This window comes from Pleurodeles waltl, chromosome 9 (genome assembly GCF_031143425.1).
Source record: "Pleurodeles waltl isolate 20211129_DDA chromosome 9, aPleWal1.hap1.20221129, whole genome shotgun sequence".
NCBI lineage: Eukaryota > Metazoa > Chordata > Amphibia > Caudata > Salamandridae > Pleurodeles > Pleurodeles waltl.
This window is the reverse complement of record NC_090448.1, coordinates 962,804,319-962,817,228: the sequence shown is the minus strand read 5'-3', so window position 1 is coordinate 962,817,228 and position 12,910 is coordinate 962,804,319. Positions and strand designations below refer to the sequence as shown.

The following is a 12,910-nucleotide window of genomic DNA, read 5'->3' as shown; positions in this document are numbered from 1 at the left end:
TCACACACTCCTCATCAGTGACAGCTTCTTACGTAGTCTTTCGGTGACAACGTCTCACACACTCCTCACCAGTGACAGCTCCTTACATATTCTTTCAGTGACAGCTTCTCACACACTCTCACCAGTGACAGCTTCTTACATATTCTTTCAATGACAGCGTCACACACACTCCTCACCAGTGACAGCTTCTTACATATTCTTTCAGTGACAGCTTCTCACACATTCCCACCAGTGACAGCTTCTTACATATTCTTTTAGTTACAAATTCTCACACACTCCTCACCAGTGACAGCTTCTTACATAGTCTTTCCGTGACAGCTTCTCACACACTCCTCGCCAGTGACAGCTTCTTACATAGTCTTTCAGTGACAGCTTCTTACATATTCTTTCAGTGACAGCTTCTCACACATTCCCACCAGTGACAGCTTCCTACATATTCTTTTAGTTAGAAATTCTCACACACTCCTCACCAGTGACAGCTTCTTACATAGTCTTTCAGTGACAGCTTCTCACACACTCTTCACCAGTGACAGCTTCTTACATATTCTTTCAGTAACAGCTTCTCACACACTCTCACCAGTGACAGCTTCTTACATATTCTTTCAATGACAGTGTCACACACACTCCTCACCAGTGACAGCTTCTTACATATTCTTTCAGTGACAGCATCTCACACACTCTTTACCAGTGACAGCTTCTTACATATTCTTTCAGTGACAGCGTCTCACACACTCCTCACCAGTGACAGCTTCTTACATGTACTTTCAGTGACAGCTTCTCACACACTCTCACCAGTGACAGCTTATTACATATTCTTTCAGTGAAAGCTTCTCACACACTCCTCACCAGTGACAGCTCCTTACACATTCTTTCAATGCCGGCTTCTCACACACTCCTCACCAGTGACAGCTTCTTACGTAGTCTTTCAATGACAGCGTCTCACACACTCCTCACCAGAGACAGCTTCTTACATATTCTTTCAATGACAGCGTCTCACACACTCCTCACCAGTGACAGGTTCTTACATATTCTTTCAGTGACAGCTTCTCACACACTTCTCACCAGTGACAGCTTCTTAAGTAGTCTTTCAATGACAGCGTCTCACACACTCCTCACCAGTGACAGCTTCTTACGTAGTCTTTCGGTGACAACGTCTCACACACTCCTCACCAGTGACAGCTTCTTACATATTCTTTCAATGACAGCGTCTCACACACTCCTCACCAGTGACAGGTTCTTACATATTCTTTCAGTGACAGCTTCTCACACACTCTTCTTTTAGTGACAGCTTCTCACACACTCTTCACCAGAGACAGGTTCTTACATATTCTTTCAGTGACAGCTTCTCACACACTCCTCACCAGTGACAGCTTCTTACGTAGTCTTTCAGTGACAGCTTCTCACACACTCCTCACCAGTGACAGCTTCTTACGTAGTCTTTCAATGACAGCGTCTCACACACTCTTCACCAGTGACAGCTTCTTACATAGTCTTTCATTGACCGTGCCTCACACTGACCACTATGAACACCTCTTACTCACCCTACTAATAACAACTTCCAACACACCAGTGTTACCTTCTCTTATTGCTCACCAGTGACAGCTTCCTTCATGGCACATGCTTGACAACTTCTCATACAGCTCATGAGTGACAGTTTTTCACATTGTTCACCAGTGACAATTTCTTGCATGGCCAAACAATCACAAGTAGTAGCTGTTCAAACTGTTCACCAGTGACATCTCACATTTCTCACCAGTGACATGATCCATCTGTGGCAGCTTTTCACACTAGCCACTAGTGAGACTTCTCACATGGCACACCACTGCCAGATTCTCACACGGTCCACGAGTACCAACTTCTCACATTGTACCATAGTGACAGCTTCCCACATTGCCCACCAGCAGATGGTCCCACAGCCCACCCGTCCCTCAAGTGCAGTTTCTCACCTGGCACAGTTTCTCCTGTAGGACTCTCCATCGGCAGCGAATGTTCCCCACCAGTGCCAGCTTCCCACATTATCCACGCGTACAAGCTTCTCACATTGGCCACCAGTATCATCTTCTCACAGTGTCCAGCAGTGCCACGTCCTCACAGTTCAGACCTGTGCCAGCTTCTCACGTGCCCCTCCCAGCTTCTCTTGCCCCCACCCCATCCCCCAAGTGCAGTTGCTCATATTGTCCATCTGTGGCAGCATCTCACACATTGTAAACCAGTAGTATCAACTTAGCACCCTGTCCAGTGCCAGTGCCATGCTCTCAGTTCACCTCAGTGCCCGCTTCTCACACATCTATCGCAGTTCTTAGGTCGTCTATCTGTGACAGCTTCTCACGTAGGACTCTCCAACACCAGCTTCTAATGCTGCCCACTAGTGCCACTGCATCAGTGCCAGTTTCTTATTGAGACCGCCACTGAGAGTTTCCCTTAGTGCCTCTTAGATTAGCTGCCCACTGTGCACACCAATGCCACATCCTCGGGTTGCCCACTAGCATCAGCTTCCTAGCCCAATGCAGCACGACCCTCAAGCTGCCCACCCGTGCAAGCTTCACGGACAGTCTTCTAGAGCGGTCTTCCCACGTGATCCTCCAGCGCGCGCTTCATACGTTGTGCACCAGCGCAAGCTCATTCGGATGTCCACTAGCGCGGACTTTTCAGTATGCTCGCAGGTGCCAGGTTCAAACATTTGTCAGTCAGTGTAGGCCTTTAACACTGGGCACAACGCTAGCTTTTCAGGACTGCCCACACCTGTCAGTTTCCCACAATGCCAACCAGTGGGTGCTTGTCACGCGGCCCGAGCCAGATTTGCCTGTTAATGACAAGTGCAAGCTTCACATGTTGTTCATCTGTGCAAGGCTCTCACAGTGTCCAGCAACAGCCACTGGTGCCAGCTTCTCAGGCTACCACCAGTGCGGGCTTCTCCCGCTGCCCACCAGTGAGCCCCCTCGTTGTTCACAAGTGCCACCTTCTCCTTGCACACAATAGCAAAACATGCATCCCTGCAATGCAAACTTTCCATATAAATGAATATTGCGAGCTTCACAGACTTTCTAAGAGTGCCATCTTCGCACACTGCCCAGCAATATCCAACAGTGCCAACTCATGTAGAAGTCCTTGCTAAATCCTCTAGAGGAGAAAAGGACAAATTGATCAAAGCAGGCCCTACCTGTCCAGATCCTCATGGTGTATCCTGTCTTGCAGTGTCTCCGTCCTCCCTTATGGCCAGGCCGAGCGCCAGAGATGCGCCTCTGATGCCCAGAGCTGCCGGATGCAACTTAGTTTCCGCAAGGAGGCAAGTCAAGCGACCACATGTCTTCTAGTCGGTTTGTTTCTAATTGAAGTTTTTCAGTAGCAAAGGGTTAACGTTCAACTAACAGCCCCTGCAAAGACCCTTGGGGGAGGGCAGTCCCACAAACTAAATTGTTCCTCTCAAAGCCAGCCCTCCCCTCGCCTCCTATTGTGCGCACATTGTGCCAATCGCCTCGCCGGAGCGGAGGGCTCTGATTGGATGGCCGCTTCCTTAGAGTGGGAGGAGGCCAGCCCCTCCCCCGCACCTGCTTCCAGTCTCCCTCCTGCTTTCAGTTCTTAAGACACTTCTGCCTTGTGGACACAGCTGTACTGTCAATCACAGCCAACCTCAGTGCCCTCTCAAAAGAAACAAACACCACAGCCAGTGCCCCGGGCACGCGTAATATGGGTTTCTATTGCAGACTGCAGTGGGAGTCCCGTATCCATGTTGTTATTTGCCTATCATCAAGATTGCTTTTCGTAAAGCATTGCAGAAACACAATTTACATTAAAACCAAGACACAGCTGTGAGCCCATCCAGAGAGAAGCGTCTTTTAACCAGATGAGACGCGCACAGCCGTGTAATACGGCTTTACAGCTGGGGCAGATTAATCATAATAAAAGTGCCATTATACAGAGAGGGACAATAAAAACCCTCCAGCTGTGTGTAATTAGACTGTAAGAAGTCACCAAGGGAGCTGTCAGTGCCATTGTAAGTATAAAGTTCAGTGGGTGGGGTACCCAGTTGCACACGCCTCTGCGTAACCCACTGCAGCGGGTTCAAATTCTGGCAGATTATTCAGATTTTCATCATTAGGAGGGCAATACAGTACGTGAGCCGAGGTGTGAATTAACGTCATCCGTTAGTAGACGCCAAGACACAATTCGGTTTCTAACATACACTGCAAATGATTAGCTCGGTTCCCTAGTTCAGACTACCTGAAACATTACTGTGCCAGGGCAATGCCTGCTTACCTAACAGATCACCCTATAAACATGCCGACTGCATTGCAGCGACGAGGCCCCAAACAGGACAAAACCAGTATGTGATTGTTGAACACGTTTGAGAAAGGGAAATCGTGTCGTTTGCGACAAAAGTGACATTTATATTGCCACCGTGTTAAGATGCCAGGAATGGAATTTGCCTCCTACAATAGTCTCCTGGGATGCTTTTAGGTGGGCAGAACTAAGCAGGGGTGTGCAGAATGTACTGGATGTTGCAGTTTGACGACATGAATGTCATTTCTGGTGCAAATCAACCATCGTTGTTCTTTGAAGCTATATCTGCGATGTTGTTGCATAACTTGGAGATATACTTGTCAGAGGGATTTTGACGGCTGGCAATTGGTTGGTGAAATGTGCCGTTGGCCGGTGCCAAGTTAAGGCCGTTGTAGGCAGCTGCCTTACAGCGCTATCGAAACAAATGGCCTTAGTTCAAGGTGAAAGGGAGTGCTCAAACAGCAAAATATAATTTAGCGTGGGACTCTGATAACCCCAGGATAGGAATGGTTACTCTCAATGAGATATGAGCATGGTCGGCGGTGCACAGCTAATTGATTAGAATGTCGCAGCACAGAGAGTGTAGTTGACATATAAGACTCTGTGTTTTTGGCGTCGTAGAAAGAGCTGGCCGGAGATCACAGGCAGGAGCGCTTTCTCCGGGCCACAGCACCAGTGGGATTCGGAGGTCTAGCCTTCCCCACCCCGTTCAGGGTTGAAGGGCCCCACGAATCGTGCGTTCAGGATACTGGTGATATGCTGAAAAAGTTGAGTTTTTTCACTTAAAGAAACAGTAATCTCTCTTTCATAGTGTGTGCCCGGACGAGTGGAGGCAGACCTGGTCCTTCAATCACATCATCTTACGCTCAGCATTTTGGTATTTATAATACGATCCATTATTTAAATACTTTTCATGATGGTTTGTATACAAAGATGACAACCTCGTAGCCAAAAACCAACCTAAACATGTAAGAGAGTCTTCTCCCAGCTGTATAATCGTTTTTGTTATATTGTGTTACGTTATGTTATGTCTTCAGGCCAGTGCTTAATTTGTGCTTGTTGTTTCCGGTGCACGGGCACTTATTTTTGAAGGCTGGCACTTATTTTTCTGCCTCAAGCATTTACTGCGAGCAAAAGACAGTATGGGAAGGACGGGGGAAGAGAAAAACGAAAAAGCGTCACAATGGGAGAAAGCAGAAAGCTGCAAGAGTGAGCTGGAGGGGCAGGGATTTGCTTTAAATGGATTGAGAGGCCCGAGATGGCTCAGGATTACGCCGCCTCAGTATTCCTTGTTTGTACATTTAATTCTAGCAGCCGCGTGTATAAGAGGAGGGCTTTGGGCACCGGCATGTTTATTTACAAATAAAGCCCTGGAAGCCTACAAAACGGGAAGCAAAGATAGTGTTAGGGCAGGAAAGGCTTTTCTAATAAAGCCTCCCTTTATGTTTATGTCAATACCTGGCACTGCTTATTACCCGAGGTAGCTCGGAAATCACTCATTCAAGAACTCGTTATTTGGACTGTAAAAAGGAGTTGTGAATGCAGGGGGTGGTGTGCGTGAAATGTTCTGTTGTACTGCCCATTAAATCCGCCCACTGAAGGAGCAGCACGGTGCCGTGGATGCTGTAGTCAGGTAGGTCCTGGTATAGTAACTCCACTATGTTCTGTAAATTATTTGCAGGGATACACCAGCTCTGTTTGTAATTGCACAGAGGACAGTGGTTTCCATAGAACGTGGTAACAGTGATTAGCTTGTGATGTATTTTTACTTCAGTTCTACCCACAGCCTAATATTATTTCATGAATGAGTGCCCTATCATATTAAATGGTCATCTAATGGGTATGTATAGTAAATTGCCTAGTCACCTAAGCAGATGTGATGTGGAATGCGTCCATTACTTACGTTAATGGCATTACTCCTAGTCCTACTCCCTCGCCTTCCTTTAGACCAATGAGGCTCCCTGCCTCCCCATAGACCCTCTCTTCCCCTTAAAAAACCTCCCCCACCACCTCCTGTACAAAAACAAGCCCAAGCAGCAACTCAGGCAGTCCGTACCGGGAGGGCGGGAGGGAACGGAAAGGAAGGCGAGGGAGTAGGACTAGGAGTAATGCCATTAACGTAAGTAATGGACGCATTACCTCCCGTCCCTCCCTCGCCTTCCTTTAGACCAATGAGACATAGCAAGAGAAAACAGGAGACAGACACTGAGTTGCAACAAGTTTAATCATAACCAATAAAGACCACTGAGTCCCCACCCCCTATTACATCATAGAGGACAAGATACGGTGACCCAACACCGACTCCAAATTACCCAAGTCCGCCAGTCTGTAATGACGAACAAAGGTCGAAGGTGAGGCCCAAGTCGCGGCTCTGCAAATTTCCACCACAGAAGCGCCCTGAAGCTCCGCCACCGTAGCCGCCATACCCCTAGTACAACGGCCCTGAATCCCTTGGGGTGGAACCACCCCTTTCAAAGAATAAGCCAACAGTATCAGCGAGTGAACCCACCGACTCAAGGAAGCCGTGCATGGCTTCTCACCTTTCCGAGCTGGACCGAAATTCACAAATCGAGCATCACCCTTAAGGAAAGGAGCAACTACCCACAGATATTCCAACAAGGCCCGACGCACATCTAAAGAATGCAACCGAACCTCCTCATCCGAGGAAGGATCCAGACAAAACGAAGGAAGAATGACCTCCTGGCGAGCATGGAAAGACAAATTCACCTTAGGAACAAATGAAGGAACCGGAACAAGCACCACACGATCCGGAAAAACCTTACAAAAAGGAAACGAGCAGGCCAAGGCCCCCAATTCCCCTAAACGGTGGGCCGAAGTAATGGTCACCAGAAAAAAAGTTTTCAAAGAAAGATGACGCAAGTCACAGGTCCCCAGAGGTTTAAAGGGAGCAATCGTCAATGCATCCAATACCAAAGAAAGATCCCAGGAAGAAAAAGGAACGCACCGGGCGAGGAAACAAGTTAAGAAGACCCTGGAAAAATCGAGGCATCAAACGACCCTCATCAGATAGATTACGCCATGGACCCCTAAAAGCCTGAATCGCCACCCACTGCACCTGTAGAGAAGCCACCGACAAACCCAACTGGGCGCCATCCTGTAAAAACTGCATCACATCAAAAAGAGAAGCAGACGTAGGATCCAACTTATGCCGGAAACACCAAGAAGAAAAAACTTTCCACTGCCAACTATAAGACAGCAAAGTGGAACGCCGTCGGGAAGCCAGTAAAGTAGAACTCAAAGCTACTGGAACTCCCAAACCCTTCAATCCCCGCCGTTCAACTTCCAGGCCGTCAAGTGCAACCTCCTCAATGACTCCATCGAGAGGTAAGGAAACTCCAGAGGTGACGGGCAAAGAGGAAGAGACCACACGTGACCCGATGCCATCAACTGAAGCAACGGAAACCAATTTGCCCTCGGCCTATGTGGAGCAATCAAGAGAACCCTGGCTTTCAAAAGATGTACCCTCAACAGAAACGCACGGAGCAACTGAAAGGGCGGGAAAGCGTACAAAAGACCCTGAGGCCAAGGACACGACATCCCGTCCACCGCCCAAGCCTGAGGACAACGAAACCGGGAGCAAAAGCGACTGAGTTTCGCATTCTCTGGAGACGCAAGAACATCCACTACCGGAAGACCCCATAGGTGAACCAGATGATGAAACAAAGACCACCGGAGGGAGAAAAGCTGAGAGGAAGGAATCACCCGGCTCAGAAGATCCACCCGAACATTGACCACCCCCCGAATGTAGGTGGCCCGCAGGGAAAGAACCCATTCCTGAGCCCAAACAAAAATCTTCCTGGCAAGGCGGAACAGAGCTCACAATCTGGCCCCCCCCTGCCGGTTCACGTAAGCTTTGGTCACCAAGTTGTCTGTCCGAATAAGAACCGCTACCCCTTTCAGGGAGTCTTGAAAATGAATTAGAGCTAGAAGTACCACCTTCAACTCCCGCCAATTCGAGGAACGTCTGGCTTCCAGAGGTGACAAAAACCCCTGGATCTGAGCCGACCCCATCCAAGCCCCCCAACCTGAGAGGCTGGCATTGGTCGTCACTACCACCGGGAGAGGAGGAGATAAAGACACCCCTACCCGAAGATGAGCAGGCACCAGCCACCAACCCAACTCCCTGCGAACCAACTCCGACACCGGAATCCGCACCGGTAGAGAACTTGACCCTGGAGACCAATGAACCAGGAACCAGTTCATCAGGCAAAGAAGATGGAACCGCGCCCAGGTTACTAGAAAAATCACCGACGCCAAATGACCCTGCAGACGCAACCACTGAAGGGCCCTGGGAGCAGGCTGCAACAAGATCGACCTCACCAGAGACTGGAGGACGAATAACCGCTTCTCCGACACAGTCACCAAGCCTTGAAGAGTCAGAACCGAGCCCTGAGAAAAACTAGATCTTGGGAAGGAACCAAATCTGACTTCCCCCAGTTGACCAAAAACCTGTGGTTATGCAGGACCACCAGAACCCGAGCCACATGCCTCCTCAACAGCTCTTGAGAGGACGCTTGGATTAGAATATCGTCCAGATAAGGATGAATAAATACCCCTTCTGAATGTAGAAGAGCTACCAAAGGGGCCAGCACTTTGGTGAAAATGCAGGGAGAGGACTTGAGGCCGAATGGTAGAACACAAAACTGATAATGGTCCAGGCCCACGCAAAGCATAGGAATCGCTGAGAAGATCGAGCCACTGGAACATGTAGGTACGCATCCTGCAGAACCAGAGATGCCAGGAAATCCCCCGGACTGACCAGAGGAAATATAGTCTGAATGGACAGCATAAGGAAATGTACAATCCTGATCCAGGAATTCACCCCTTTCAGATTGAGGACAGGCCGAAAAACCCCTGACACCTTCTGAACCAGAAACAAGACAGAATAAGTGCCCAGACCTCTCTCCCCCACAGGAACCTGGGAGATGGCCCCTTTGAAAAGCAAGTCCCGGACCCCCTCCAACAACGCCTGTCTCTGGGCCCCGACTGCAGGCAGAGGAGTGGGACGCACCCCGGAATCTGGAAGCACCACTTTGAAATCTATGGCGTAGCCATTGTCCACAATGCCCAGCACCCAACGATCGCTGACACTCTCCTGCCACACTGAAAGAAAGTGCCTCAGCCGTCCCCCAACCGGGCCAATGCCAGGCCCACAATCATTGTCAGGACCCCTTCTTGAACCCACCCTGGCTCGAAGGGGCAGACTTCTTAGGAGAAAAACGGGGCTGAAAACGACGTTTCCTGAAAGAAAAAGCCTTGGAATCCATTTTGGGAGATGAGAGCGAATGCTTCCTCCACCTTTTGCCAGAAGAAGAACCACCTTTGTAAGGCAAGGTGTGTTTCCTCTCCTTAAAGGCCTTGGAAAGCATGGAAGGCAACTGATCACCAAATAAATTACGCCCCTCAAAAGGCAGTCTCAGGAGAGCACATTTCTCCCCAGGATCTGCCTTCCACAACCTCAACCAGAGGGACCGACGAGCCCCAATCAAAGCTCCTGATGCCAGAGCCGAAGTACGGACCACATCAGAAGACATGTCTGCCAGCAACCTGGCCTGTTGCTCCATAACAGCCAGAAGTTCTGAGCACTCTGAACCTTCCTGAACAGCCACAGCCAGCTTGTCAAAATCCTTTGCCAAGGATTGTGCAGAATAAGCAGAAAATATACCCGCTCTGGGGCCAAATTCTCCGCCGCAAATGCCCTCTTAAGACCAGAATCCACCTTACGGTCAGTGGCATCCGCAGGCACACAATCCTCCGGACTGACCGCCGTCTTGCCAATTAGGGTTGCCAGAATGGAATCCAGTTTAATTGAGGGTGGTAACACATCCTCCCCTTCCAGCAAGTACAGTTTCTGAAGGAACCGCGGTACCTGAGACTTAACCACATCCTTCCACTCCCGGAGTACCATATCCTTCACAGGGCCCTGAAAAGGCATGGCAAACATCAAAGGTGTTTGATACTGAGGGAACAAATGTGAATCCGTCCCTGTAGGCTGAAACACAGGAAAACCTAAATTGTTCTGAACATGAGACATCACCTCCCACATCTCTTCCCTGGAGACATATTTCCCACCAGAAGAAGTAGATGGAGCATCATCATCATCATCCCCAGAAGAGGACCTCTCCGCAGTCCCAGGAGGACGGGCCGCTGAAGAACGACCAGGCCTGGCCACCCTTGCTTGGAGAGCCCGAGAGACAGCCACCTCAATCATGTCCTGAACCTCTTCTCTGGACATGAGAGGTATAGAAGCCCCCACCGGAACCTGGCGACCCCCAGGCGTGGAGAGGGGAACTTTAACATCCTCTCCTGATCTCAAGAGGAAGAGGAAATAATCCTGCGTCTTTTGGCAGGTACCTTCGGCATGTTACCAACAAGAAATGCCAACCATAGGACCCAACCCCCTTAAATAAAGGAGAAAAGTCCTCCCCCTAAAAAAAAGAACCGCAAATGGAAATGCACAAACAATTAGCCAGAATCTTCAAAACGCGGGCAGAACGCCCGTCCTACTGCCAAAAATGGCGAAAATCTAAACCGGCACATCAGCCGGTCCCTGCAAGCCGAAGATCCGTAGGTAGTAGCCCCAGCTGCAAAGAGCCGACCGACCTCATCAGCCGACTCCCAGGACGCATCTTCTAGGCAGCCACGCCCGCCTTCCAAAGACACGACCACCAGGAACCCTCCCCGAGGAGCTCCGCGCCTCGAGGAGAGCAAAGTCGAAGACCCCCAGGCCCCGCCGTGGAGGACGAAGAAGAAGGTAATTCTAGTGGGGCTAGACAAAAAAGAACAGGAGGTAGTGGGGGTGGGTTTTTTTTTAAGGGGAAGGGAGGGTCTATGGGGAGGCAGGGAGCCTTATTGGTCTAAAGGAAGGTGAGGGAGGGACGGGAGGTAAAGTGTGTGTCTTGAAAAGGGCCACTGCATCTATAAAGCGATCTGCAGCCACTAGTGTGGCCCTGGGATGTTGTTACCTCACCCTTCAATGCCATGCAGGTATGTGCTAGTGTGGATGAGAAGGATATTATTCCTGGCACCCTATATGTGGGTCGTGGGGTGTATAGACTCATCAGAGGTGACTCAGGGTATATAAATAAGTGTAGAGGCTGCACAGCTTCGTAGTATACTATTGGTGTCCCATTTAGGAGCTGGTGATAGGTGTATACACTGGTGACAAGTGTAAATATGTGTGTGCTGGTGACATGTTTGTGCATCACATCACAAATGTACTCCAGTCATGGCCATTGAGTAGGGAGCCCAACTAAGGTAGAAAGGGTACATAATATGTATCAGATTGTTCACAAAGGATCAATTCTGTTGTTTGGGTGCTCAAGTGTGTGCTCTTGTGAGGCAGAAGCCACACCTGTTAAGGCAGGTCTGAGGGGTAGGCATTGTCCATGATACAGCGATGGTCACACCATATGGCTCAAATGAGTGAAAAGATCCATTTTTGAGTTGTTTGTGGAAAGATGAATGGTGTTAAAGACTTTTTTTTAATCAGTGAGTGTGTTCGACACTTAGCAACCTTGATAGGACAGACTGATCCCCAAAATCAGAGTTTACTGTAAGTTAGTGTTTCAATCGTAAAGATGATACTTGAGGTGAGACTTCATCTGGGTTGGAATGAGAAACTTGTCCACTGGAGGACAGGGGTCCTTTTCCATACCAGGCTCCATGGGTGACACAGAGGGCCTTGATCGGAATTAAGCCTGAGTATGGACGTCGTGGCAGGGAGTATAAGCTAATGCTGTCCCCGTGATGCACATTACTGAGGAGGGCGGTGCTGTGAATTGGTTGTAGCTCATGAAGCCGGGAATGTACAACCATAATGGCACCTGGACCAAGTCAAGTAATTCCATGTAAGGAGGGATTGTCTTCACCTTAGGGATCCAGGTGAAACCAATGATGCCTTGATGACTGTGCTAATACAGGACTCACGCTGAGACCATTATTCAAAGGAACTCTAAGATGTGGTCCACCAAGCTGTGAGCTTTGTGCTGTGCCTGCGGCCCCTGCATCACCCTGTCCAGCTTCAGATGCTGACTGGACACCCAGGAAAAGACCTCACTGCGCTAAAGCTGGCGTCTGAGCAGCTGACACTTTCCGCAGCATCTGGGACATGTCAGCGCGGCGGTTGCAAGTTAAGGCAAGTGACTTGATGATGTAGGGGCGTGGTCGGAGATATATGATGAAGAATATCTGAGAAATCGCAGTCCTGTGGTGCACCACGTTTGATTGATTAAGGAAAGGAGGAGGAAAGTGTTTTAGAAATCATCTGCCGACTGGTTGACAGGATTGAGGGGTTTATGAATAAGCTTACCAGGTATCCCGGATTTATCAGGACCGTCCCCGTTTTTCACCTGCTGTCCTGACAGATTTCAGTAAATTTGGCTCATGTTCGGGTTTTCAAAAAGGGTGAAATGAAAACAACGGGAGGCAACATTTATGTGTTTCAAAGCAACACCAGTTAGCAGCTGTTATCAGAAGCGATTTAATGAGCAGGTAAGATACTGTGATTTAAAAAATGCATTTTATTTCTAGTACCTCGGTGTCTGACTTACTGTGTGTATGAGTGCTGCCATTCTGTGCCCCTCGGATGACGTAAAATTGTTGTGCT

General features: G+C 49.1%; 1 protein-coding gene across 3 annotated transcripts in view; it reads right to left on the bottom strand.

Moving 5' to 3' along the window:
• Nucleotides 1-12,910, bottom strand: part of STON2 (stonin 2) — a 569,996-nt gene that overhangs the window by 172,044 nt on the left and 385,042 nt on the right. The window contains exon 1 of one of the 3 annotated variants that reach the window (XM_069208357.1): nt 1,947-2,087. The exons of the other annotated variants lie outside the window; for them this stretch is intronic. Within the exon in view, the coding sequence (XP_069064458.1) occupies nt 1,947-2,058 (112 nt within the window). The 5' untranslated portion in view covers nt 2,059-2,087. Of the gene's footprint in view, nt 1-1,946; nt 2,088-12,910 lie in introns of those variants that run through there. 3 annotated transcript variants of the gene reach the window in all.